This window comes from Perognathus longimembris, chromosome 26 (genome assembly GCF_023159225.1).
Source record: "Perognathus longimembris pacificus isolate PPM17 chromosome 26, ASM2315922v1, whole genome shotgun sequence".
Classification (NCBI taxonomy): domain Eukaryota; kingdom Metazoa; phylum Chordata; class Mammalia; order Rodentia; family Heteromyidae; genus Perognathus; species Perognathus longimembris.
Window position 1 is genome coordinate 10,956,939 of NC_063186.1, and position 26,819 is coordinate 10,983,757.

General features: G+C 51.8%; 2 protein-coding genes across 3 annotated transcripts in view; one reads left to right on the plus strand and one right to left on the minus strand.

Moving 5' to 3' along the window:
• The window catches only part of Ctnnb1 (catenin beta 1), a 32,613-nt gene extending 9,218 nt beyond the window's left edge, over positions 1-23,395 (plus strand). The window contains exons 2-16 of one of the 2 annotated variants that reach the window (XM_048334707.1): positions 18,139-18,199; positions 18,375-18,602; positions 18,717-18,970; positions 19,061-19,299; positions 19,378-19,579; positions 20,010-20,154; positions 20,853-20,956; positions 21,035-21,373; positions 21,470-21,628; positions 21,828-21,947; positions 22,135-22,285; positions 22,361-22,482; positions 22,607-22,667; positions 22,770-22,996; positions 23,171-23,393. In XM_048334707.1, coding sequence (XP_048190664.1) covers positions 18,187-18,199; positions 18,375-18,602; positions 18,717-18,970; positions 19,061-19,299; positions 19,378-19,579; positions 20,010-20,154; positions 20,853-20,956; positions 21,035-21,373; positions 21,470-21,628; positions 21,828-21,947; positions 22,135-22,285; positions 22,361-22,482; positions 22,607-22,667; positions 22,770-22,978 — 2,346 coding nt within the window. In that variant the 5' untranslated portion in view covers positions 18,139-18,186 and the 3' untranslated portion in view covers positions 22,979-22,996; positions 23,171-23,393. Of the gene's footprint in view, positions 1-18,138; positions 18,200-18,374; positions 18,603-18,716; positions 18,971-19,060; positions 19,300-19,377; positions 19,580-20,009; positions 20,155-20,852; positions 20,957-21,034; positions 21,374-21,469; positions 21,629-21,827; positions 21,948-22,134; positions 22,286-22,360; positions 22,483-22,606; positions 22,668-22,769 lie in introns of both variants that reach the window. The other variant, XM_048334706.1, reaches the window with a different exon arrangement.
• A 658-nt stretch (positions 23,396-24,053) lies between these two features.
• Positions 24,054-26,819, minus strand: part of Ulk4 (unc-51 like kinase 4) — a 40,267-nt gene continuing 37,501 nt past the window's right edge. Inside the window, exons 33-37 of the mRNA XM_048334488.1 lie at positions 25,909-26,075; positions 25,362-25,460; positions 25,016-25,201; positions 24,214-24,299; positions 24,054-24,123 (exon numbers count right to left, since the gene is read on the minus strand). Coding sequence (XP_048190445.1) covers positions 24,054-24,123; positions 24,214-24,299; positions 25,016-25,201; positions 25,362-25,460; positions 25,909-26,075 — 608 coding nt within the window. The remainder of the gene's footprint in view (positions 24,124-24,213; positions 24,300-25,015; positions 25,202-25,361; positions 25,461-25,908; positions 26,076-26,819) is intronic.

The following is a 26,819-nucleotide window of genomic DNA, read 5'->3' on the forward strand; positions in this document are numbered from 1 at the left end:
GTGCTCTATTACTTGAGCCATGCATCTAAGCCATTTTCCTTTACTTTTCAGATAGACCCTCCTGTCTCTGTCTCCCCTGTAGCTGGAATGTACCACCTCTACTTGATTTGTTCTTTGAGATAGCTCATTTTTGTGCTGGGACTGGCTTTGAACTATTAGTAGCTGGGATTGTAAACATGAACTCCCCTATCTGTCCTAAAAAGTAGTAGTGTTTTGACTTATGTTCTGGCACACAGTCCTCGTGTTGGTGTTTGTGAGAATCAGCTTTGGCTCCAGTGACCTTAGTGTGCATGTGTTGTCACATTTGGAAACACCTTGCCTCTCACACAGGTAACCCTGTGTTGTCTTGCCACAGCCCTGACCTTCCTCTTAGTTTGCACAGCCTTGTGTCCCTTGGGACTTACGGTCTCTCCAGGGTCTTCTCTGTCTCATTTCTTACTCAGCTGAAGTTTCACTCAGCTCTAAACACTTCCTTGCATATATGCTCAGTAACCACCTTCCTTTTGGGCTTCACTTGAAGTTCCTAATCTCGTATTCATTTAATGACTGCTTTCTACTCCTCCCTCTCCCTTTAACCTTGCCAACTCTTCTCCATCCTCACTCTCGACATCCTAGCTTTCCACTTTTCTAAGAAGAGTGAACACTGGGAAGACTTCCTACAAACTCCCGTCTTTGCAGCTGCCCCTTTCCTTCCTCCATCACTTGGGGTGAACTGTAATTCTTCCCAAAGTAAGCCCAACCAGTTAGTTCATCGTGATTGTATACTAGATTACAACTCTTGCTTTTAGTGTAACTCTGGCATACTTCCTTCTCTTGCCTTGTGAGTCTTTCCTGTCTACTCATTCTTACTATGAACGTATAGACACTGCCTTATTAAAAGAATCCTCCTTTGTTTCTGCTTTCACAGGCTGCCCTCTTTCTCTTAAAGGCAGGGGCCTCGAAACAGCGACTTCTGTGTTCCCACTTCCCTTTTCATGGGAACCCTTCCAGTGCCTACCATGTTGCCAAACGTTCAGCTCTCATCTTAGCTTTTCTGCAGCACTTAGCCCAATCTATACAGTTACTTGAAACATTTTTTCCACTTGGCTTCTAGACCATTATTTCTGGGCAGATTTTTTTCTATGTCACTGGCAGTTCCCTTTTTGTTCTTTCCATCTTCTCTCTGATCTCTGCTAGAGTGACAAAGCTGAAGTTTTTTTTTTTTTTTTTAGTCTTTAAACTTCTACTTTATGTTTTCCATATTTACTCTCCAGCTTTAAATAGATAGAATGTATATGTTCACTGAGGGTCTCCAAGTTTATTACTCTCTGGATCTTTAGATTCTCATATTCTGCTGTTTTCCAACATTTTGGATGTCTCAGAAGTATCTCAAGCACAATAAATCTTAACATGGTCGTCAGTTTCCTGTGAGGTTGCTTGTCTTGTAAACCCTCCCCAGTTCCTCACTCTTACACATCAGGTCTAAAATGTGGTCTAATCAGGTCTGGAAGTCTTACCTGCTTTCCAAACTTCACTAGGTGTCCAGAACGTAACCATTTTCTTGCCATAACTTGGGTCATCTTAATCTTTTGTGTAGCTTAAATCGCAGACTTTTAACTCCTGCCTGTATCTTTGTTCCTCATATATTTAGCATGATGCCTAGCATAATCCTGTTCAAAACAATAAATGATGTGACTGTTTTAAAAAATACATGAAGAAGTGGCTGGGAATATGGCCTAGTGGCAGAATGCTTGCCTAGCATGCATGAAGCCCTGGATTCGATTCCTCAGCACCACATATATAGAAAAACCCAGAAGTGGTGCTGTGGCTCAAGAGGTAGAGTACTGGCCTTGAGCAAAAAGAAGCCTCAGACAGTGCTCGGTCCCTGAGTTTAAGCCCCTGGAGTGGCAAAAACAAACAAAAAAACCCAAGAATTAGAGCCTCTGGGAGGGAGCTTACCACTCAATTCAGAGAAGGCCCAGCTGCCCAATGCATTGGACACGCCCTTCACCCGCTGCTACTCCTTTGTCCTCTTAGACCTGTTTGCCTTCCCTGTGGCTGGTCTAGTGTTCCTATCACTTGCACATGTGTGTCTTCTGGGTTTAAATGCTCCAAGAAAAGTCACTTGTTTGATATATACTACGTCATACTGTGGCATCACATTTACTTACTTGCTTGTTTTCCTCCATATGGGCTTCTTTTCCTGTTTTGTATAAGCCTGAGATAAAGATCCTTCTAGAGGTCTGCTGGGTGTGCATTCCAGAGGCCTACGACATTGTTTGTCTCTCTGCGCCCTTCCCATACATACATGATCTCATTTCCCTCCCGTTCCCTTCTGTGTTTTATCCTCAGCCCAGTGGATGTGATCTTGCCCCAGTTCACTGCTGGGCTTCGTGTTCAGTGGATGCTTTGTACTTGGTGTTGCCGCATGATCAGCATTCGGCAAACTTACTTTTTAGAATAATACTGCCCAACAAATGATTTTGCAGTGTTGGAATAGTGTCTCTCTGTCCAGTATGTTAGCTTCCAACTGCTTATGTGACTGAAGAACTAAAACTCTAAATGGACTCAGGTGACAGTGGCTGTGGTAGTTCAGAAACACTTGTAGACCTACCAACCAAGCTAGGTACCCAGGAGTCACCTCTGTTCCTCTTGTCTGTGACTGTCCACATCATTGTTTGATCGCAAATAGTCTTCCAGATTTGGGCCCTGACGATACCACCCCAGTCATAGCTGCTGCCCCCTGTCACCTGGACAGTTGCTGTCGCTCCTTTACTTGTGTCCCTCTTTCTGGCCTTTGTTTCCAGATTTTTGGGTTGTACTTAAAAGGAGCTCAGAAGAAACTCAGAATAAGCTCTTGTTACCCACTCAGAACCCACTTGTGATGCTTAGAAAGCATGTTTCTCCTACAGGCCAGAGACCCCTGTGCAGCCTGCTGTCATCTCTAAGCAGACCACTCTGACCTCAAGACTCAGGTCTAATAAATGGTGCTGGGCTCCACTCTGTGAATGTTACCCGCCAAGCATCTGACAGCTCTTTAGTGGGACATTCCACTACTCCCCTCTCACGAGTGAAGGAACCAAGGCCTCTCATCATCAACCTGTACTCAGCCTTGGTCCTTGCATGTAGTGGACTGTTGTGCCAAGTCACAAAACCACCACCAAGAAGACCACCAAGACTCAGACATTCCGAAATGCAAAAGCAAGGCAAGACTTTATTCAAGCGAGCTGCAACTCGGGCCTCGTCCTACCCACCGACACAGCGGAGGTGAGGAGGGAGCCTGGAGCTGTGATTACACAGGGCTTATAAAGGCAAAGAACAAAGTAACAACAATCAGGTGTTCAAGCAAGCAAGATTAAGATACAGGTACAAATCTGATTGGCTCAGGGTTCGATTCTAAAATGGGGTTCACGTGGTAAAATGGGGTTCACGTGGTAAAATGGGGCCTGACTTCAAAGTCTGGCACTTCATTTCCCCCTTTTTCTTTTTGGTACCTTGGGAGCCAATCATGGCTCCATTCTGTCCATTTCAATGGCTTGCATGTCTAGGGGATGATATAGAGATAGGCATGGGCCAATAGGGCCCAAAGTAGTAACCAAAGGGCCTGTCACCATTTCTCACAAGTACAGTCTCTGTACCTCTGTTTTGCATGCCTCTAGTTTATCCTGCCTCATCTTCCCAAAAACAACTCTGGTCCCTTGGTTTTAAAGGGGGGGCTGATGGGTGAAGATCATCCATCTTCTGTAACTTCTTCAGGCTGACTCAGGGGCGTTGACCTTACCTAGCCAGGAACCAATAACCTTATCTACTTTACCAAGGGACTGCAGGATTACTGCAAACTGAAAATTAACTTTCAGCTATACAGACTTACCATTTGCTGTATAGTGTTTAGTATACAAATGTAAGCAACAAAATACATAAACTTCTCAGCTGTGCTCTAAGGGTCGGGTGGCTATAACCTTATTCCTGAGCAAGCCCAAAACTACCTAAAATAAGGGGGTCACTTCACTTTGGAGTGAGCTGCTAAAATAACATCAACACTAGCCAGGGTAGTAAGGAAAGAAGGCAAAAAGAAAATTATAACAATATTCAGTCTCCAGGTTTAATTTCTGTGAAATCTACTTCCAGTCGGCCAGATTATTCCCTCTAGTTATTGAATCAACTCCCTTTTGATGACCCGGACAGTGCATAATGGCAATCTTTGCTGGTTCCCATAGGGCCTGGATGAGGCTTAAAAATCTCCTGCTTGTTTGAAAGGCCAAACAGGAGTGACTCTAGGATCTGACACCATCTCTGCCATCCAAGCAGCGGCTTACTGCCTCTGGATGCTCCATCACTTTTGTCCCAGAAGGAGTGACTTTTCACTGGACTTAGACTCAGGGCCTGAGCGCTGTCCCTCAGCTCTCCAGCTCAAGACTAGCACCCTACCACTTTTGAGCTCCACACCAGTCTGTTCCCAGCACTCTGCTGGCTGATTAGAGACAAGTCTCTCACAGGGACCTTTCTTTGCCCGGGCTGGCTTCGAATCGCAGATTCAGATCAGTGAGTCTTATAAGGGGCCAATTTACTCCAATTATAAGCAACAAGGTGGTCCACACAGAAGTAGTTTTTAAGCATGCTCTCTTACCTGGAACTTAGTAAGGGTCAGTATTAGATCTCGACAAACTTGTAGGAATCACCTGTGCTTCTCTGTGGGCCTGTTGGAAACTGTTACAAAAAAAAACTACAAAGAAGCTAGAATGGCAATTAAACATTTTAGTAGCCATAATTCTCCTTTTCTCACTTTGCGATAATTATTTAGGACAATTTTACTTCCAAATTTCTTATCTAGAAATGTATTCTTGATTTCCAAAGCCTTTTTAACACTAACACCACATTTTAGCTTTTATCTGCATTGGAAAAACTGAAGCTCACAGGCATTCTGAAACCAGGTGCCGCCCTTTGCCTATGAGCTGCTTGTTTCAAAAGAGCCTCTTTTTTTTTTTTTTTTCCCAGTTACTGCATGGCATGAAGACCTTTGAATTTTTCCTTAATGCAAGAATTACAATTAGAAATACTTATCCATTCAGCTTTCCAATATATTAGTGAGAAACACTGACCCATTTTGCCATTTCTTCCTACATACATAGAGTTAATGAGAGTTTACTTCTATCCCCATTAGTTTAGTATATATATGTCCTTTTAAATCCAAATTTCTGACACTTAGCTCCGATTTTTTTTTAATTTTAATTAAAGAACCCTGAGAAATCCTTTAAAGCATTTGGTGATGCCCAAACTTGATGACCCTTTGAATTTAAACTTAAACTTATCATACTGCAGTCTTGAACATGTTCACACTCACACATGCACACACATACATTTTCAAAAGATCTTAAAGCGTTCTGAATAAGCATCGGCCATACATTTTAAGACAAAAACCTTTAACAAATGATTTTAGCATTCTCCAGCCTCATTTTCCAGGGCTTGATAGTTTTAGTAAAACATTTTAGCACACCAAACAATTTTCTGCTTAAGAAGGCTGGGTGGGGGTCCCCCTAGAGTTCTTTTTTTGCAGACACTCTCACTGATTGACTGATTGTGGGCTGTCACCTGTACATCTTTCCAGTGAGCTAAAGTCAAGTCCAGGGGAATGGAAGGAACGTTCCCCATCATCCGTTTGTCAGTCAGGCACAGCGCAAGAAAGAAACACAAAAATAATCACAGGCACAAAGACCAGACAACACTTACAGACAGACTTAGGGAGCCGCGGCTTACAGGTTCGACTGTGTCTCTCCTGCCCCTGTGAGGGGGCAGACCACACAGTCTCACTGTGTGTCTCTCTCTCTCTCTCCTGTTCCTGTGTAGGAGCGGACCAGACAACCCCGAATATAGAGTGGACTAGACGGGTGCCCATTAGAAGGGCCTCCCGGTCCAGTCCTTCAGGTTCAGGGTGGTAGTGGGAAGCCTGACCCCCTGTGGAGGGCTTGAGGTATCCCCCAAGACCTCCAGGACTGCCCATACGAGCGTGTCCACTCTGGCTGGTCCTTCACTACCTACAGGTTCAGATTCAGGCGGCTGGCCAAAACAGAAAACAAAACTACAAATCACACAGACACAGACACACAGAATGAACTGCCCTATTTTCTTACCTTCGGAGTCTGGGGTCTCGGGGGTCTCTGGGGCCATCCCGGACGAAACCCCATATGTTGTGCCAAGTCGCAAAACCACCACCAAGAAGACCACCGAGACTCAGACATTCCGAAATGCAAAAGCAAGGCAAGGCTTTATTCAAGCGAGCTGCAACTCGGGCCTCGTCCTACCCACCGACACAGCGGAGGTTAGGAGGGAGCCTCGAGCTGTGATTACACAGGGCTTATAAAGAACAAAGTAACAACAATCAGGTGTTCAAGCAAGCAAGATTAGGATACAGGTACAAATCTGATTGGCTCAGGGTTCGATTCTAAAAGGGTTCACGTGGTAAAATGGGGCCTGACTTCAAAGTCTGGCACTTCAGACATATACATGTTTGAGTGAAATCTGTGCATGCCATTTGTGTAGTTCTGAAATTGGTGAAAAAAATAACAGGAAAGCTTTCTTGGGAACAAAACAATCCAAGAACTTCTTATAATTGAAAGCATACACGAGTGGAGTTATGTTTTAGGACTCTATGGAACAGGATTAAAGGCTGTTCCCTGAAGTTCTTTGTATTGACATAACAAAAAGTCTCATTTTCAAAGTAAAAAGTTGCTCACTGCACTTCTTAATATTCTCTTTCAGGGCTGGGAACGTGGCTTGGTGGTAGAGTGCTTGCCTAGCATCCCCAAAGGAAGCACTGGGTTTGATTCCTTAGCACCACATAAACAGAAAAAGCTGAAGTGGCGCTGTGGCTCAAGTGGTAGAGTGCTACCCTTGAGCAAAAAAAAAAAAAAAAAAGCCAGGGACAGTGCCTAGGCCCTGAGTTCAAGCCCTAGGACTGCCCCCTCCCCCCCCCCCCCCAAAAAAAAATCTCCTTTTCCCAAATACTGAGACATTTCACGGTCATAAGAACCAGTCATTGGGATAAGGCTGTCCATTAACTTAACTTTCCCCTTGGGAGAATAACATGAACTTGCCTGCTGAGGACAGAAGTTGCTAAAGATGAAGAATCGTGTTACTAGCAGCTTATTAAGGAGCTGGTGTTACTCTTTTGAGTCAGGTGTGTGTGTGTGTGTGTGTGTGTGTGTGTGTTTTGGCTTTTCAACTTTGATTGCTTTCCCCCCCTCCCCCCAGTCCTGGGGTTGAACTCAGGGCCTGAGCACTGCCCCTGGCTTTTTTTTTTTTTTTTTTTTTGCTCAAGGCTAGCACTCTACCACTTGAGCCACAGAGCTTCTTCCTGCTCTTTCTATTTATGTGGTGTTGAGCAGTTGAATCTGGGGCTTCATCCATGCTAAGCAAACACTCTACCACTAAGCCATATTCCCAGGCCCTGATTACTTTTTTTTTTTTTTTTTTTGCCAGTCCTGGGCTTGGACTCAGGGCCTGAGCACTGTCCCTGGCTTCTTTTTGCTCAAGGCTAGCACTCTGCCACTTGAGCCACAGCGCCACTTCTGGCCGTTTTCTATATATGTGGTGCTGGGGAATCGAACCCAGGGCTTCATGTATACGAGGCAAGCACTCTTGCCACTAGGCCATATTCCCAGCCCACCCTGATTACTTTAAAAAATTTATTTATTGCCAAAATGAGGTACAGAGGGGTTATAGTTTCATATACAAGGCATTGTGTACATTTCTTAGCCAACTTGTTACCTCCTCCCTCAGTCCCTCCCTTTTCCCCTCCCCCAATTCTTCTTAATGTTAGTCATCTGGTGTGGGCTCTATGATGCTTTGTTAGCTAGAGTAGCAGCCTCAGCAACCAGTGTGACCTGTGAAAAGGTACGGTGCTGAGCCTTCTTCCAGGCTTAGTCTGATTAAGAACTATTGGAGCAGCTGCCAGATTTAAGGGACCCTTTGAATGGACTTGTTTATTCAAAGGTGGTTTTTTGTTTGTTTGGTGCTAGTGGTCATGGCTAGTACTCAGGGCCTTCGGTGCAAGCAGTCCCTGGGCTTTTTTGTGTGTGTGTGTGCTCAAAGCAAGCACTCTGCTACTTTGAGCCCAGTGTTCCTTCCAGTTTCCTGGTGGTTCATTGGAGATAAGAGAAGCACAGACTTTCCTGTCTGGGCTGGCTTTGAACTGCGATTCTCAGATCTCAGCCTGGAGTAGCTAGAATAACAGGTGTGAGCCCACCAACGCCTGGCTAAAAAAAAAAAGCTTAAGGTCATACATATATTGGGCTTATTACAAATTGATCTTAAAAGCAATGAGCAAATAAATAGTCTTGCTGTGATGTTCATATAGGCTTAATTTCATTAATTTCTCAAAATCAGACTGACAGCCTGATTTTGAAGATAATGATGGACAAAAACCTTGACCTATCTTAGTAATAAACCTGTAGCTGCTCATGTCTTTTCAGTTAGGCTTAATGTACTTAATTAAATAGCTTCATGTATCTAAAAAATGGATTACCTGTTTTCCATGTTTGTGTGGCCTTTTCTGCTTAGAGCATGGTTATTGCATTTTTTAAATGGCTAAAATTGTGTGTGTGTGTGAGAGAGAGAGAGAGAGAGAGAGAACACACCTGGGTGCTGTCCCTGAGCTTTGCTCAAGGGTAATATTCTACCACTTGAGTCACAGTTCCGCTTTGAGCGCATTTTGGTGCTTAATTGGAGAAAAGAGATTTATGGACTTTCCTGCCAGACTGGCTTCAAACCTTGATCCTCAGATCTCAGCCTCAAGAGTAGCTAGAATGACAGGTGTGAGCCACCAGTGCCTGGCTTAAAAACAACTTTTTAAAAAGTAATACCCCACTTAAAATGTGAATTCAAATTTCAGTTTTTGTGAATGTAGTTCTGTAGCTTTACACTGCAGTAGCAGAGTTGAGTAGTTGTGACAGAGGTTATGGCCCACAAAGCATAAAATACTTGCTTTCTAACTTTTTACAGAAAAGGTTTGCTTACCTCTGTGTAGTTAATGTACAGTCTTCATCACAGAATCAATCACTTTCATGAGTGAGGCATTTAAGAAATCTTTTCAGATCTAATTGAGTTTTAAGCTTCCATATCTTGGGCATGACATTATCTTTTTGAACATTTTGTGTGTGTGTGTGATTGGCACATAAACACAGCTGAATAAACAGCACACTGGAAACGGAGGAACTAAAGGTGTTGTTGCACACCACCCTCACAGAGTTGGCTTATTTAGGTCAGCGTACTGGTTTGATGGGGAAGGGAAACTTACAGTGCATAGAGAAGAAAAAGACAGTCATTGTGGAATATGAGACAGCACATTCTTTGTGCAAGCTCACTGTTCAGAGAGAAATTCTTTAGTATTATATAAGATACCTTGTAGCTAAAATTGCTAATCCTTTTCTGAGGTTTATCTTTCGGGTAGGGATGGGAAGTAGATGGACATGCGACTTAAGCTACAGATAGGCCTAGGTTTGAATTTTAACTTCACTGTTCCTTAGGGATGCCTGTAATCCCAGGGTTTGAGAGGAGGATCTCAAAAAGTTACTTTTCCAAAGATAATACTTTTTATTCTTTAGCACTTTTTACCTTTGACACAAGATAAGTTGGCTTAGTGTCCACATGTCTTTTCAGGAAATCCATTTGTAAAGGTCACATAGTATTTATACTTAGAAAGCATTGTCTTTAAGGTGGTATTTCAGTATGTGACCAACATGTAGTAGGCTGTGATACAAATTATCTCTAGTGAGGTACAGTTTCTGATGTATCTGTACATTTGATTCTATTCCAAGTGCATGTATTTACAATGCTGACCATTTCTTGTGTGTACAACTTTTTTTTTATTTTTCATGCCTGCATAGTAGTCTCCTAGACACTGCTCTCCCTGTGGTCCTCTGCCCCAGTGTGTGTACTTGTTCCTCATGTACTTGCTCGGGTGAACTTGGCTGCTGGGTCAGGGGTTTGGGGGGGGTGTTGAGGCCTTGTGCATGGGCTTTACTTGAGTCTAGAGGGCAGTTGGTCTAGCCCCAGTTCCGAGGCTTTCTAGGAATTTTCATCTGTCCTCTCCCTTTCTCTCACCATGCTTCTCTGCCTGAGTTGTGCTGGTGCCTTTTTTAGTACTCTTTCTGCTCTTCAGTTCATTCCTTTGTTTGCCCGTGCCCTGTCTTTCCTGCTCAGGGACACAGTGAGTGCCAGCTTGCTCTGGCCCCCCCCCCCCCCCCCCCCCCGTCTGGCAGCCACACTTTCTCCCATCACTCAGCAAGAGAGCAGAGGCATGGCTAGATGATGACGTTGACACAGGCGCTTTGTCGCTGCAGTGCCAGTGATGTAAAAGACACTGAACATGGGGGCACTGGTTGAATTTGTCATCCTTATAACAGGTAAATTGTTCAGTGTCTGTCAGTGGGCATTTGGATCATTTCCCCACTTTTCCTCTATAAATATTTCACCATACATTCAGACTTCGTGGCGTGTTTCTATGAATATCTGCACTTGTAAAACTGGGCATATTAATACTTTAAATTTCATGGGCATTGCCCCCTCTGTCTCCGGGACATCTCTGCCCATTTAGTACGAATCTATAATCTCTCCAGTAGTTGATATTTTAAGTCCATTGCCAAGCTCATAAGCAAGTGGGTTTAGCACTTTTCTTTGAAGTCATGCTACTCAACCTTTCTCTAGAATATACTTGAATATACTTGTTTTCAGTACTTGCTTGTTTTGCTCTTTGTGTGCACTAGCTGTTAGTCTTCAGTTGTGTTTCACATGTTTTAGTATGCTTCTTTTCTGCCACTTCTGGGGCTTGAATTCAGTTTCTGGGCACTGAGCTTTTTTGCGCAAGTGTAACACTACCATTTGAGCCACAGCTCCACTTTGGCTTCTCCTGGTTAATTGGAGCTGAGTTTCACAGACTTTCCTGCCTAGGCTTTGAATTGCAATCCTCAGATCTCAGCTTCCTGAATAGTTAGGGTTGATTATAGGTGTGAGCCACTGGTACCCAGTCCAGTACTGTATGTCATTTAAAAATTATTCCTATATAGTGGATTTTTGTCCAGAATTTACACTGTGTTGGTTTTTTTTTTTCAGAGTTTCAACTCACACTTAAAATGATTGTACTTCTTAGCGATAGTTTATTTCTAAATATCCCCATATTTTGCCTTGGTTTACATTCTTAGATTTATTCAATGAAATGTGGGTTTAATTTAATAAAATAATGATGAAAAACTTAAGACTAGGCCTATTTCTCACAATACACTTAATTAGGTAATGTAACGTTCTCCAAATAGCTGAAATCATACTTTTTCCATTTGTGAAATTAGCACTTTTTTTTTTGTCTCAGTTGTTTGTCTTAAGTTACTGTAATCTTGTGTGGCAGTTGCCTTATAATGTTAGTATCAGACAGAACCTGTCTCCTCATGGTTATATCTGGTTTGTTTCTTTTTAAAATCTCATTTCTGGGGCTGGGGATATGGCCTAGTGGCAAGAGCACTTGCCTTGTATACTTGAAGCCCTGGGTTTGATTCCCCAGCACCACATATATGGAAAATGGCCAGAAGTGGCGCTGTGGCTCAGGTGGCAGAGTGCTAGCCTTGAGCAAAGAGAAGCCAGGGACAGTGCTCAGGCCCTGAGTCCAAGGCCCAGGACTGGCCAAAAAAAAAAAAAAAAAAAAAAAAAATCTCATTTCTGTTCAATTACATTGAGAATCATTTTTCAGAAATAATACTATACGTTTGTTAGTCCCATTGAACTTAAGTAACACTAGTAAAACTTTTTTCAAGGTATTAGTGGGACATACCTCTTACGTGTGTCATGTTTGTTTTTTTTTGCTACTATTATGAATGAGGTTGTATGTGTGTGCACACATGTGTGCATTGGTCCTGGGGCTTGAACTTGGGACCTGGGCACTGTCACTTCTTATTTTTGGCTCAAGGTTAGCTGTCTATCACTGGAGCCACAGCTTCCTCTGCAACTTCCTGCTAATTCATTGGAGATAAGAGTCTCTGGGGGCTGGGGATATAGCCTAGTGGCAAGAGTGCCTGCCTCGGATACACGAGGCCCTAGGTTCGATTCCCCAGCACCACATATACAGAAAACGGCCAGAAGCGGCGCTGTGGCTCAAGTGGCAGAGTGCTAGCCTTGAGCGGGAAGAAGCCAGGGACAGTGCTCAGGCCCTGAGTCCAAGGCCCAGGACTGGCCAAAAAAAAAAAAAAGAGTCTCTGGGATTTTCCTGCCTAGGCTGGCTTTGAACTGTGATCCTCAGACCTCAAGCCGCCTGAGTGTGGTTCAGATGGTGGGTGAGCGCCTGGTGCTAGCTGAGGAAAGTGTTTTTGTGATTATGTTTTTCTGTTGTGTATTGTATTTGTTTGTCGGAAAAGTGTGTATAATTATAATAGGTACTTTTAAAATAAAATATTAAAAACATAAAGGTATCTCAAAAAAGTTAACTGGTGTCCCAAAGTTTAAAAATTAACCCATCCAGGCACTTAGAAATTGAGAGAACTAGGATTTTTTTCTGTGCAAAGATGTAACATAAACGGATCTTCTACACAGCTGCAAACCCGACTTCCATGGACTTGTAGTCTGCTTTGGATGTTGTGACCTCCACCTTTTCAAGGAATGGGAATATTCTTCTCTCTATTCAAGCGAGCATGAGCTGATTGCCAAAGGCACACAGGAAGTACTAATGTCTCTATTGAATAGCTTCATTTAAATTTAACCGTGAATATTTTTACAAATAACCTTTACATTTTATGCTTATAACAGTTTCCTTGATTGCATTGTTATTTTTGTGATGTATAGAGAATAACAAAGCATCCATGCGCTCCTCATACAGGATCAGCATTTTGTACCCTTAGCATGTTTGATTTGTACAAAATGAAAACCTGCTAATCCCGTCTCTGCACCTCGATCCTCCCCTTATGTGACACTTTTTTTTTTGCTTGCTTTCCCACATGAGCCACTTAACTTGAAGCCTTGAAGCATTATTTATTTATTTATTTATTTATTTTGGCCAGTCCTGGGGCTTGGACTCAGGGCCTGAGCACTGTCCCTGGCTTCTTTTTGCTCAAGGCTAGCACTCTGCCACTTGAGCCACAGCGCCACTTCTGGCCATTTTCTGTATATGTGGTGCTGGGGAATCGAACCCAGGGCCTCATGTATATGAGGCAGGCACGCTTGCCACTAGGCCATATCCCCAGCCCCTGAAGCATTATTTTTGGTTTTTAAACTTCATCGGTACAAAATCACATTTAGGGGAATTAGGGAACGTGACCAATATAGATGAAGCCGATTCATCATATTCAGAATGTGCTTGTGAGGTATACCACCAGTCTTATGCTAAGAAGCACCTATAAACTGGAGAAATACAGTGCTGCTTATAATTTGTTCTTGGAGTGAAAAAAATGATTTAAAATGTGTGTATGGTTCTGAAGGATCACTGGTCTTTGAGGATTGTTTCTAGCAATTCTGCATGAAGTTGCTCATTGGCAAGACTTGATGGTAAGGTAATACATGCAAAGGATACTGTAATAACTAAATAGGTGCCCAAGGCATGTACAGTTGGCCTAAATGCGTTTATCCAAAGAGCTTTTTGGATTTCTTTGGCTAGTACCAAGGTTTGAACTCGGGGCTTTCTACTTGATTGGCTGGCTTCTAACACTTAAGCCTTGTCTCCAGCTGGCTTTTTGCTGGTAAGAGTCTTACCTTTTCTGCCCAGGCTGTCCTTGAGCCATGTTCCTCCTGTTCTCACCACCCGAGTAGCTAAGATTAAAGGCATGAGTCACAGGCGCCTGGTCTAAAAGGTGTCATACATGCGCATTTACTTCATAAAAATAACAAAGGGGACTATATTAAAGATCTGGTGAGTCAAACAGCCAGCCAGCTAGTTACATGTAGGACTAACAGGGGCTGGGAATACGGCTTAGTGGTAAAGTGCTCGCTTCATATACATGAAGCCCTGGGTTCCAGTCTTCAGCACCACATATATAGAAAAAGCTGGGGGGCTGGGAATGTGGCTTAGTGGTAGAGTGCTCACCTACCATGCAGGAATCCCTGGCTTCGATTCCTCAGTACCACATACACAGAAAAAGCTGGAAGTGGTGCTGTGGCTCAAGTGGCAGAGCGCTAGCCTTGAGGAAAAAGCAGCTCAGGGACAGTGCCAGGCCTTGAGTTCAAAACCCAGGACTGGGGAAACAAAACAAAAACAATTAAAAAAATGGGTTTCATTATTTTTACAAAACAGAAACAAAAGCTTTATGAGGTGTAATACTCATTCTTTGTGCACTTGGATATTTTGTATTTTTGTTTTCTCGTTTTTGCATTTTCATGAGTTACAATTCTCATAAGTCCAGATCATAAGTAGAAAACTCTTGTTGGTCACTGCCGCCCTTTTCTTCCCCCTCCCCCATTTTCCCTCTTCGGGTTACATAATGGTGTTTTCTTTACATAGCGTACAATGGATACACTTAAGGCATTTGCTCAGTCTTCCTCCTCCATTCCTAGTCCCTGGTGTTTTGATACACAGTGCTTTAGTTGTTGGAGGAGTTTCCACCTTTGCGTCCTCCCCTAAGTGTGCCCTCCTTTAGCCAGTGTGTAAAGGCACTGAGCCCTGTGTATGTTACCTCGCTTGCTTTTATTTTAGACCCTATAGCCCCCGCTCCCATTTAGAGAGAACACGCACTGGCTTACTTAGCATGATTTGCTCTAGGTCCATCAGCATTCTGTATTTCTAATAGCCATTTGTGTGTCTATATTTTTCCATCCAGTAGCAAAGGCAGACACTTAAGTTTTAGAGGCAGAAGTGTGGGGTTTCTGGATACATATTCCTTATTGGTTTTGTGACTTCAAATCTTTGTGTTGAATGGCAAGTGTTCAAGTGTAATTTTTTTTTTTTTTTTTTTTTTTTTGCCAGTCCTGGGGCTTGGACTCAGGGCCTGAGCACTGTCCCTGGCTTCTTTTTGCTCAAGGCTAGCACTCTGCCACTTGAGCCACAGCGCCACTTCTGGCCATTTTCTGTATATGTGGTGCTGGGGAATCAAACCCAGGGCCTCAGGTATATGAGTCAGGCACTCTTGCCACTAGGCCATATCCCCAGCCCCAAAGTGTAATTTTTTTAAATGGCAAAGCATCACTAGCGGCAGTGAATAAAAATGTACATGCATGCATTTTTTAGGTTTATATATTTTCCTTTTCTTAAAACCTTGAAAGATGTTGTGTTTATGATACCTCTAAAATTTAGTACTTTCTAGCTTTAATGCAGATAGTAAATAATTGACTTTGTCCTAGTAAATATTCCTTAGTACATATTGTTGGAGAAGTAAATTGTTAGCATAATCTGCCAGTATAAAAATGTGATGTTATCATACATCTTTTATTTTTTTTATGCAGCAGAGTTATTCCCAGTTAGTAATACTCAAACTTTTGAGACCCTAATAATGAAGGTAATGGGGATAAAGATCAAGGTGCCCAACTGGAAGAAGAACCTTAGGGTGAGGCTCATGTCACCTGTGTTAACAATTTTCATGTTGGCTTTCACAGGAGCCAGCATTCCTAGTTTAAATCAGTGAGAGGACTTTTGAGTTATTCTTCATCAAACATAACTGGGAGGAGGAAGGCCAGCGTGGCCCCCCCTCCTTTATTCCTGCTGGGCTGGATGGGAGTGGGGAGGAGAGGGCCACCCTCACATCCGGTTTGTCAGCGCAGGCTCAGTGGTTAGGAGGCTGGGGTGGGGGGGGGTATGTTCTGTGCTTCCTACTTCTGAAGCACTTCCTGCCTGCTTTGATTGGTACTTTGAAGTGTACCCCATTTTCCCTTCTCATAATCTTTCTGAAGTGCCTGTTGAAGACAAGACTTCCTACTTTCTGTGTCTCTCAGCAGTATGCCCTGAGATGGTTTAAGCTTTTAACATTTTGTTTGTAAATTAGCCGCCTTAAGTTTTTCCTACTGGGATTTGAACTCGAGATCTGGTATTTGCTTAGCTCTACAGGTTGAGAGGTGGGTCTCCCCACCAACTTCTCCCATCCTGCTCATGTCTGCCTCCTGAATAGTTGTGTGTGCCCATCCTTTTCCTGAAGCTTTGAGGGTGATGTCTCTCTCTCCCCCCCACCCTCTTGAAAGGCTGGAGGGTTTCTGTGTGATGAGTTTTTCTGTGGGCGTGGCCTGAGCTCTGTGCTTTGATGTGGAAGGTCTTCCTGTGTGATCAGCGGTAGCGCGCCCCCTGACCCAGTGTGTGATGGAGAGGAGCCAGCCCTGGCCCCAAGGTTCTGGTTGGAGAAACAATGATTAAGGAGAGAGCTTTTCCTCTGGGACAAGATAATGCCCTATTTACTCTCTGGACAGTCTCCTCAATTCCTTCAGCGAATGATGGGCGGATTTTTTTGGGGGCATGGGGGCATCACATTTGGATCTATCTGCAGAACAACAAAAGGAGTGGCTAAGTAGGTCTCACATTGCTTTTGATCATCCCCATTTTTACTCCTACTGAGAAACATTTGCCCTCCCTTGCCCTAATAGAGTTGCAGTGAGGATCAGGAAGTATTTTGGGGAGCCGGGCTGAGAAGTCTCCCACGTACAAATGGATATTGTGAGTTTGGAACATGAACTTTTCTCCATAAAATCATATTGCTAGGTTAGCCCTCATAAACATTTTACCCGGTAGCCTGGCTGAAATGCTTCAGCTTTGCACCATCAGCAAGGAAATAATACTGTGCATAACTGTGTGTGTATATATATATATCTATCCCCCAAGCCAAATGTGTGAAGCACGAAACCTGCAGATACTGGTGCTTGCTCCGTGGTTTCTGAGCCTGTTGAGTATTAGCAGCAGGAAGAGTGGGGCAGCACAGAAACATTTTAAGGCTGCCTGCGCAAAGTAGTACTGGGAGCCAGAGCCATTGTTGGGGTGGAGGGAGTAGCTAAAGAGCCAGCAGCTGAGATCAGCAGAACATTCCAGGCGAGCTATGTATTAATGTGCAGATTCCTCGTGGGGTATTCCAGTCCTGTTGAATGAGGGATTGGGCATATATAATCTTGCTTGAATCTGATCTTGTATCCTTCGTTTTACCATGTGCATAAACTATTGATTCTACTGTGGGCATTGACGGCTCCGCCATTTAGAGCGCAGCATTCTCTGGAAGCCACTTTGCAAACAGTTCCCGTGGGACTGTTCATTTGTTGATGAATATCGCACAATAAAACCCCAATGCAAAATGTTCATACTAAATTTTTACGTGTGAAATTATTAAATTCACAGAAACCAGGGTTGGGAATATGGCCTAGTGGCAAGAGAGTTTGCCTTGTATACAAGAAGCCCTGGGTTTGATTCCCCAGCACCACATATATAGAAAATGGCCAGAAGTGGCGCTGTGGCTCAAGTGGCAGAGTGCTAGCCTTGAGCAGGAAGAAGCCAGGGACAGTGCTCAGACCCCGAGTCCAAGCCCCAGGACTGGCCAAAAAAAAAAAAAAATTCACAGAAACCTAGTTGACGGAATTCGTTACCACTGAAGAATGAAGATATTTTTGTGTACAAACTTCATTTGAAAAGCAATTTCACTTCTTTAAAAGTCTAAAAAATTGCCACGTGACGCAGTCTCTTAAACTTTCCCTTCTGGACCTGTCTAGGTGGTAGTGTTAGTGTATTGGAATAATAAGATGTCTGATTAGTTTTAGAAGCCCTTTGTGTTAACAATTCTGTGGTCTATCATAGGGTTTGGCATTTTTGGATGGTGTGTTTTGAGACAGTCTGGGGTGTAGCCTGGTCTATCTAGCCTGGCCTTGAACTGGCGATCCTCTGTTGTAGCCTTCTGTGGTGGGCTTACAGGTGTGCGCTGTTGAGTGTTTGTGACAGGGACGGATTGATCAAGGCAGGCGGTGCGGCCTCGGGTGCGCGGCGCGGGTCTCCTTGCCCAGGGCTGCGATGTTTTCTGGCGCGCTTTCCTTCTCATCAGCGTCTTGCGTAATGGACGCCCTCTGCCCAGCAGTGCACTTGGCTCTGCAGCCGAGCCGTGGCATCTGAAGGGGCCTGGTGGGTTCGCTTGTCGCCCCTGAGGCCCATAGTTAGACGTGGGGGGGATTCCTCTTGGGGGGGTGACTCGTGAGCGTCGCACACCGTCCAAGTCACGATGTTGATCTCTTCTTCTTCAGGGCATCTGAAGTTGATTCTCCATCGGGTGTGGACATCCAGCGTGGACAATGGCTACTCAAGGTTTGTGTCGGGAGGATTGGGTTGCTGAGTTGGGGGTCACCCCGGTCTGGCTCAGGCCCCCTCTGCCCCTTCCTCGCTCTGCTCCCTTGTTGGGCCCCCCCCCTTTGCTGGTTTCCCCGTGTGCCCGCGGCCACCGTGGGCGAGCAGATGCCGACACCCCCGTCCGTCCCGACAGCGGATCTGATGGAGCTGGACATGGCCATGGAGCCCGACCGGAAGGCGGCCGTCAGCCACTGGCAGCAGCAGTCCTACCTGGACTCCGGGATCCACTCGGGCGCCACCACCACGGCGCCCTCCCTGAGCGGCAAGGGCAACCCCGAGGAGGAGGACGTGGACACGTCGCAGGTGCTGTACGAGTGGGAGCAGGGCTTCTCGCAGTCCTTCACGCAGGAGCAGGTGGCCGGTGAGCGCCCTGAACCCCCCCCACGTTTGCAGGGTAGATGGGGGGTGTGCGTCTGTGTCGCCCCCCCCCCCCCAGTCTGGATATCGAGTGCGGGCGTGGGGTGTGCCTCCCCAGATATCGACGGGCAGTACGCCATGACGCGCGCGCAGAGGGTCCGCGCCGCCATGTTCCCCGAGACCCTGGACGAGGGCATGCAGATCCCGTCCACGCAGTTTGACGCTGCGCACCCCACGAACGTGCAGCGGCTGGCGGAGCCGTCGCAGATGCTGAAGCACGCGGTGGTGAACCTGATCAACTACCAGGACGACGCGGAGCTGGCCACGCGCGCCATCCCCGAGCTCACCAAGCTGCTCAACGACGAGGACCAGGTCGGGGCGACTCGCGGGGCGCCTGCCCTCCCGCGGCTGCCCGGAGGGGGAACCGGAACCTGACAATGGCGCTTGCTTCCCCGGCTGCAGGTGGTGGTGAACAAGGCCGCCGTCATGGTCCATCAGCTTTCCAAGAAGGAGGCTTCCAGACACGCCATCATGCGCTCCCCGCAGATGGTGTCGGCCATCGTGCGCACCATGCAGAACACGAGCGACGTGGAGACGGCGCGCTGCACGGCGGGCACCCTGCACAACCTCTCCCACCACCGCGAGGGCCTGCTGGCCATCTTCAAGTCGGGCGGCATTCCCGCCCTGGTGAAAATGCTCGGGTGAGACGGCCGCCCCGGCCCCCGCGCCGGCCCCGCGCCGGCCCCGCCCGCGCTCACGGCCTCTGCTCCTCTCCCCAGCTCGCCCGTGGACTCCGTGCTCTTCTACGCCATTACCACGCTGCACAATCTCCTCCTGCATCAGGAAGGAGCCAAGATGGCCGTGCGCCTCGCCGGCGGGCTGCAAAAGATGGTCGCGCTGCTCAACAAGACCAACGTGAAGTTCCTGGCCATCACGACGGACTGCCTTCAGATCCTCGCCTACGGCAACCAGGAGAGCAAGGTGAGGCCCGCCGCCGCCCGAGGGGGGGTTCTGGGCAGCACTGGACGCCCCAGCCTCTTGAGGAGTTGAGCACGGGGCGAGCTTCCCTTCCTGGGGGCGGCTAGATGTGGGGGCGATGGTCTCGGCCGGAACGGTGAAGGGGGGAGGAGGGGGAGGGGGAGGAGGAGGGGGGGGCGGTGCGGGCGGGGTGGGGCCCGCAGGACACGCGCAGTGAGCGCGGGTGGCTCGCACAGCCCTGGGAATGGTGGAGTTGGCATTGGACGGGGAAGCTCAGTGTCCGCTTTCCACGGGCCTGGGATCCCCGCTGCATGGCGGGAAGGCGGCTCCGGAGGGGGAGATGGGCCGAGCGCTGGAGTCGTGGCTCAGGAAGGGCTGAGGGGGTCCCGGGGTGCGCGCCGGCCGCGGGGGTGACGCGTGCTCCCGGCGGCAGCTGATCATCCTGGCCAGCGGCGGGCCGCAAGCCCTGGTGAACATCATGCGGACCTACACCTACGAGAAGCTGCTGTGGACCACCAGCCGCGTGCTCAAGGTGCTGTCCGTGTGCTCCAGCAACAAGCCGGCCATCGTGGAGGCCGGTGAGTGCGCGGCGCCCTCGTGCTGAGGGTCTCCCCCTCCCTCCCTCGTGCGGCTCCGTGTGAGCCCATGAGGTGGGGCGGCGCTCGCCGGGGCGCGGGACGTCTTTCTGTTTCCGGCTTCGGGTGCACGCAGCGCCCCCCGCTGGTGGCGGCGAGGAGGGGGCACATGGTTCGCCCGCTGCCCCTGCCCCGCATTCGGGCTCCAGCCTTGCCAGAACCCCCATTGTGTATCACGCACGGCTCCGGGGCTCCGGGGCTCCAGGGCGTGCGTTTATTAGGAGACGGGGTTTCACGTGAGCGGCCAGGGCAACGCACGGCCCGGGGCCTGGGAGAGCTGACCGACCGGAAGCCATGCCCTCCTGCGAGCCCGCCGCACCCGAGGCCAGGGCGGGCGGGCGGGAGGGCCCGGGTCCTCCTTCCGCCTCGAGTGGCCGGGGCTCCCGGCACAGGCCGCTGCCCGCTCCCCACCTGGAGCCCCAGCCCCCGCCGCGTCCTGAGCGGGTCACTGGAGATGAGAGGCTCCCGGGACTTTCCTGCCCAGGCTGGCTTGAACCCCCGCCGTTCGGTCTCCGCCTGCTGCGGCCGTGTTCCAGGGCGGGTGTGGCCTGAGATTGAATCACAGTCTCTTCAGAGACTCGGGGTGCGATGGGTGGGGGGCGATGGGGGCGGGGCGGCGCGGTGACCCCGCCGTCCTCCAGGTGGCATGCAGGCCTTGGGGCTCCACCTGACCGACCCGAGCCAGCGCCTGGTGCAGAACTGCCTGTGGACGCTGCGGAACCTCTCGGACGCCGCCACCAAGCAGGTGAGCCCCGGGGCGCGGCGGGAGGGGGGAGGGGGGAGGGGACGGGGGCGGTGTCCTGAGCACGCGTGTCCCCCCCAGGAGGGCATGGAAGGCCTGCTCGGGACGCTCGTGCAGCTGCTGGGCTCTGACGACATCAACGTGGTGACGTGCGCCGCGGGCATCCTGTCCAACCTCACGTGCAACAACTACAAGAACAAGATGATGGTGTGCCAGGTGGGCGGCATCGAGGCGCTGGTGCGCACCGTGCTGCGCGCGGGCGACCGCGAGGACATCACCGAGCCCGCCATCTGCGCCCTGCGCCACCTCACCAGCCGCCACCAGGAGGCCGAGATGGCCCAGAACGCCGTGCGCCTCCACTACGGGCTGCCCGTGGTGGTGAAGCTGCTGCACCCGCCCTCGCACTGGCCCCTCATCAAGGTGCGCGGGGTGGGGCGGGGCGAGGGGGCGGGGCCGGGGCGGGGCCACCTCGCCCTGAGCGCGGGGCTGACGTGGCCCCTCGCCCGCCCGCTGCAGGCCACGGTCGGCTTGATCCGCAACCTCGCCCTCTGCCCGGCCAATCACGCGCCCCTGCGGGAGCAGGGCGCCATCCCGCGCCTGGTGCAGCTGCTGGTGCGCGCGCACCAGGACACGCAGCGCCGCACGTCCATGGGCGGCACGCAGCAGCAGTTCGTGGTAGGCGGCCCCGCCGTCGAGGGTTTGGTGCACAGTCCCAAGGGGCGCTGCCCGGAGACCCTCCCCCTCAGCCGGCACTGCGCACCCCCTTCCTTCCCCCCTCCCGGCACCCGGTGCGGAGGGCGGGGCCTGGGTGGACGGAGGGGGGCGGGGGGGGGGGAAGCTGGGGCGCTGACGCAGGCGCCCGCTGTGTGTGCAGGAGGGCGTGCGCATGGAGGAGATCGTGGAGGGCTGCACCGGGGCGCTGCACATCCTCGCCCGCGACGTACACAACCGGATCGTCATCCGAGGCCTCAACACCATCCCCTTGTTCGTGCAGGTATGGGGGCGCCGTTCCCCCTTCCCCCCAGCCCCGGGCCCTTGCCGGTCGTCGTGCCCACGGCGACATCGCGGCTCAAGGGCCGCCTGGGCACGAAAGCCCCCGAGCCCCCCCATATCCAACTGAGCACCCCAAAAGACAGCAGGGCAGCCGTGCTCGGCGTGACGGCGCGGCGCCCTGTCCGCAGCTGCTCTACTCGCCCATCGAGAACATCCAGAGGGTGGCGGCGGGCGTGCTGTGCGAGCTGGCGCAGGACAAGGAGGCGGCCGAGGCCATCGAGGCGGAGGGGGCCACCGCGCCGCTCACGGAGCTGCTGCACTCGAGGAACGAGGGCGTGGGTGAGCGCGCGGCCGGGGCCCGGGGGGCGGGCGGGGGAGGGCGGGCTCCGCCTCAACGTGTCCCCCCCCCCCCAGCCACGTACGCGGCCGCCGTGCTGTTCCGCATGTCGGAGGACAAGCCGCAGGACTACAAGAAGCGGCTGTCGGTGGAGCTGACCAGCTCCCTCTTCAGGACGGAGCCCATGGCGTGGAACGAGGTGCGTGCGCAGCGCGGCCTCCCCCCCATCCGCCTGTCACCCCTCCCCACGCCACCGCCCCCCCCCCCCCAGCAACCCCCGCGCTAGCCGTGCCGCGAGCTGAGCGCGCTGTGCTTCCCCCTAGACTGCCGACCTCGGCCTCGACATGGGCGCCCAGGGAGAGCCGCTCGGGTACCGCCAGGACGGTGCGTGCCTTCCTAACACCCCACGGGGGAAGGGGGTGCGGGCGGGGCCGGGGCCACCTCCCCCCCCCACCCCCCACTGACGCCCCCGTCCGCCCCGCCCAGACCCCAGCTACCGCTCGTTCCACTCGGGCGGCTACGGGCAGGACGCGCTGGGCATGGACCCCATGATGGAGCACGAGATGGGCGGCCACCACCCCGGCGCCGACTACCCGGTGGACGGGCTGCCCGACCTGGGCCACGCGCAGGACCTCATGGACGGCCTGCCGCCCGGCGACAGCAACCAGCTCGCCTGGTTCGACACCGACCTGTAGGCGCCGGGCGGCCCGGAGGTAAGGCGCCCCCCGCCCGCCCGCCCGCCCGCGGACCGGACCTGACGACGGGGAGGGCGGGCGCCTGGCCCGCGCGAGGCCCCCCCGCACACCGCGGCCCCCGCCCGGCGCCCCACTTCCGGTTGTCACGTGCTCATGTGTGCAAGTGCTTAACTTCGATGTTTTCTGCCACAGCTTCTCAAGTCCGTGCTCGTGCGAGTCACACGCGGTTCCCACGCGACGCAGCCCCTCCCCTGCCCGCGGCGGCGGGCTCGCGGGGCGGCTGCGGGGCAGGGGGGGCCCTGGTTCTCAGAAAGTGCCTGACACGAACCGAGCTGAGGTTCTGCGGGAACGCCCCGAGTACGCCTTTCCTTCCGGCCCTCGGGGGAGGGGGGGCAGGAAGGCATCCGCGCCCCGGGCCCGCCCGCCCCGCCTTGCTCTTTCCTTTTGTTTCCTTTGAAGACGGCCCCCCCCCTGCTTGCGTTGAGTAGCTCCCCCCTCCCGCCCCTCCGCAGCCGCGTGGTTCCCGTCCCGTGTTCGGCTCCCGTGGACAGCGCCGCCGCCCGGGCCACGCGGCCTCCATGGCGCCACGCGGGCGCCACCTGTGTAGCCTTTTTTGTATAAAATAGACGATAGAAACGCTCCCGTCGTCCTCTCTACGCTTCCGGCGGCGGCGGGGGGCGGGGCGGGCCGGAGGGGGCGCTGCCGCGGCCTTCACCCCCGCGCCGGCTCCGCATTAAACTTGTAATGGCCCCCGTGGCGTCCCCTTCTCTTCCTTCCCTTGAGGCGCTCCCTCGCGCGACCGTGCTGCGTCCACACGACCAGGGGGTAAACTGAGTCACAACCCCTGCTGGGTCGGTGCCACGTGAGCCTCAGCCCGCTTCCCTGCCGTGGACCACAGCGGGCTGGGCCTCGCCCTCCCCCTCACCTGGGCTCCGCCCTCCACCCCCACGGACGGGGGGGGGGCAGCCAGGCGGGCGCTCCTCCCCCCACACCCCGCGTCACCCAGGCCCCCCCAAGCCTGGGCCGTCCCTGCTGAGGGCGCGAGGGCCATGAGGTTTGTGGGTTCAGGCGGCTTTTATTGAGGGGGGCTGGCCGCCTGCAGGACCTCGCGGGCCAGCGCAGCCACGGTGGCATCAGCGGGGTTCCTGGGGGGGGGGGGAGGGAGCGCGGTTAGTGGGCTGCGCGGGTGGGGGGGCTCCCGCCCCGCCCCGGTTCCGCGCGCGCCCCTCACCTACCCGTCGGCCACAGCCAGGCGGCCCAGGGCCTGCAGGAGGCCCGTGGCGCCCCGGAGGCCCCGCGCGTGCTCGGCGTTGGAGGTGACCTGCGGGGGGAGGGGGGGACCTGAGGACCGCGGTTCAAGGCCAGTCACCCCCGAGAAAACACGAGCGACAAAGCCCAAGCCACGACACGCAGCCCCAGAACCAGCACACGCATGCGCACACATCATCATCTGCCGGGAGCAGGGCGGGCCCAGGTGACCCGCCCCGTCTCTCCGGCTCACACGCGCCCGCGCGCATGCACAGTCCGGGCCACACGGGAGATCCTTCCCCTCAAACGAGAACGAAAGATCAGAAAGCGGCCAAGGGCGCCCTCCCCGCCTTGCTGCAGTGGGGAGGGGGTGGGGAGAGCCCCTCCCCCCCCCCCCCCGCCCCAGTTTGGCACAATCTCATCTCCAATGCCAATTCCAAAAGACCGGAAGCCACACCGGGGCTCAGGACGGCGCCCGGCCCGAGATCGGCCCCGCATCCAACAACAAAATAACCCCAGCCAAGATCTTTGGCTTCAGTCATTTAAAAAAAGCAGAAACCAGCGTTGATTCTTCACAACAGGGACCCGCGTGACAGCTCCTAGTGCAAACGCGTGTGCGCGCGTGCTAGACGTCTATGACACGCCTGTTACACAGCGCATCTTCATGCAGATCCTACGGTACTTACAGCACATCCTGAGGCAGTACACAAGCTAGGATTCTGGGGGGCCGTGACTGGGAGCACGGCTGCCAGGAGGTGGGTGCCCCCCACCCCGCCCGGGGGTACTCACCATCCTGCGGAGAATCCGCAGCAGCAGCTTCCGCTCCCGGGGCTCGCGCCGGGAGGCCAGCACGGCCGTCCAGCTCTCGAGGTGGCCGGGGGTCAGGGCGGCCGGCTGCTCCCCGCCATACAGCTGCACCAGGACGGACAGACACCGGGACGCCCCGTCGAACACCTCGGGGTCGTCGCTCGGGAGCTGCAGGAGTAGGCAAAAGGGCATGGCCATGACGGGGGTAGCCAGGGATCCACCCGGAGGAGTAGGGTTCGAAGCCAGCCTGGGGGAGGAAGCTTGCCATTATAGGAGTGCCGCGGGAACCCAAGGGGGGGGGGGGGAAGAGGACCCCATGAGCTCTCACCAGCAGGATGAGGGGTGAGATGAGGCCAGTGAGGGGCCTGCTGAGGAGCAGGAGACTTTCTGCGGCCTGCGTGTCCCCCCCGGACCCCGACTTCTGGGCCTAGAACAGAAGAGAAGGGGCATTGAAAGACAAGCTTTCTTCTTTGGCCTGAGGTGGGGCTTGAACTCAGGGCCCGGGCACTGTCCCCGAGCTGCTTCGGCTCAACGCTAGCACTCAGTGGTTTCCGGGTGGTTCACGTTCTGCCCCAGGCTGGCTTCGAACCCTGGTCCTCACATCTCAAGCCTCCTGAGGAGGGCCTGGTTCCACTCATTTACTTGCACACGTACGACCCCAGGCGCTCTGCCCAGGGCTTCTGGTAGCCTGTGTGACATAAATAGGTTTTGGGGGGGGGGCATCACTCTTGGGCGAGGGACACAAAGGGTAAACAGAGGCAGCCATAGTCCTCACTGGACACAATGTGGGAAAATGAACAAGTGAATCCATGGTGAGGGTGAGGTGCAGGGTGGAGGGCGCCCCCACGTACCCCCCTCCCCCCCCACATGCCCACCTGCAGTGCCCGCCGCACCACACCCGACGTGTGCGTGAGCACAGCCTGCAGGATGTCCAGCAGGGAGCAGAGCAGTGCTGTGGCCATCTCGTTCTTGTGTGTGCTTGTTGCGTCCAAGTACAGGGCAGCTGTGTCCTTGAACAGGCGACCCACGTGGCTGATGAGGCCTGGGGGGGGAACAGCAATCATAAGACGGTTTCGCCCCGTGTGTGTCGCCCCAGCAACTCAGGAGGCTGAGATCTGGAGGATCACAGTTCGAAGCCGGCATGCAATGCTCCACTTTTACCGCGTGAGGGCGCTCTAAGACAGCCAGGCTGTCAGGGCGCATGCGCTGCTGCACTTGCACGCCTTCACCACCAGAGGGCGAGCCAAGCTCGGCTTCAGCACCAGGCCCTTTTGTTGGGCTGGGGCTTGAACTCAGGGCCTGGGCGCCGCCCTCCAGCTGTTTTAAGTTTATTATTTGGGGGAGGGGAGGGGCAAGGCTAGTGCTCTCCCCACTTGAGCTCCAGCTCCACGGGCAGCTTTTTGCTGGCATTACAGAAGCTAAGAGTTTCACAGACTTTTCTGCCCTGGGGCTGGTTTCGAACACCAAGTTTTCTGTAATTCACCAAAGGAAAGCGGGAAGGGGGAAACAGGCGACATCATCCAAGAATAAAGGTATTCATTACCTGACTTGCTACAGAGTCACGCCTCTGCACATCATCTCATTATTCCAAGTGAGGCGTGGCAAAGCCTAATGCTCAGAAACCCTCACTATGGTGGAAAACGTGGACAAAATGGGAAATGCGTGGCTAAAGGTTGATTCCACCATTTAGAGCGCCCGGAGAGCAGGCCATAATTCATAATTCTGTGCTTTTACAGGCAATCTTCTTGTCATTGACTAAGCACTACTCTTTTGCTTGTGCATATGT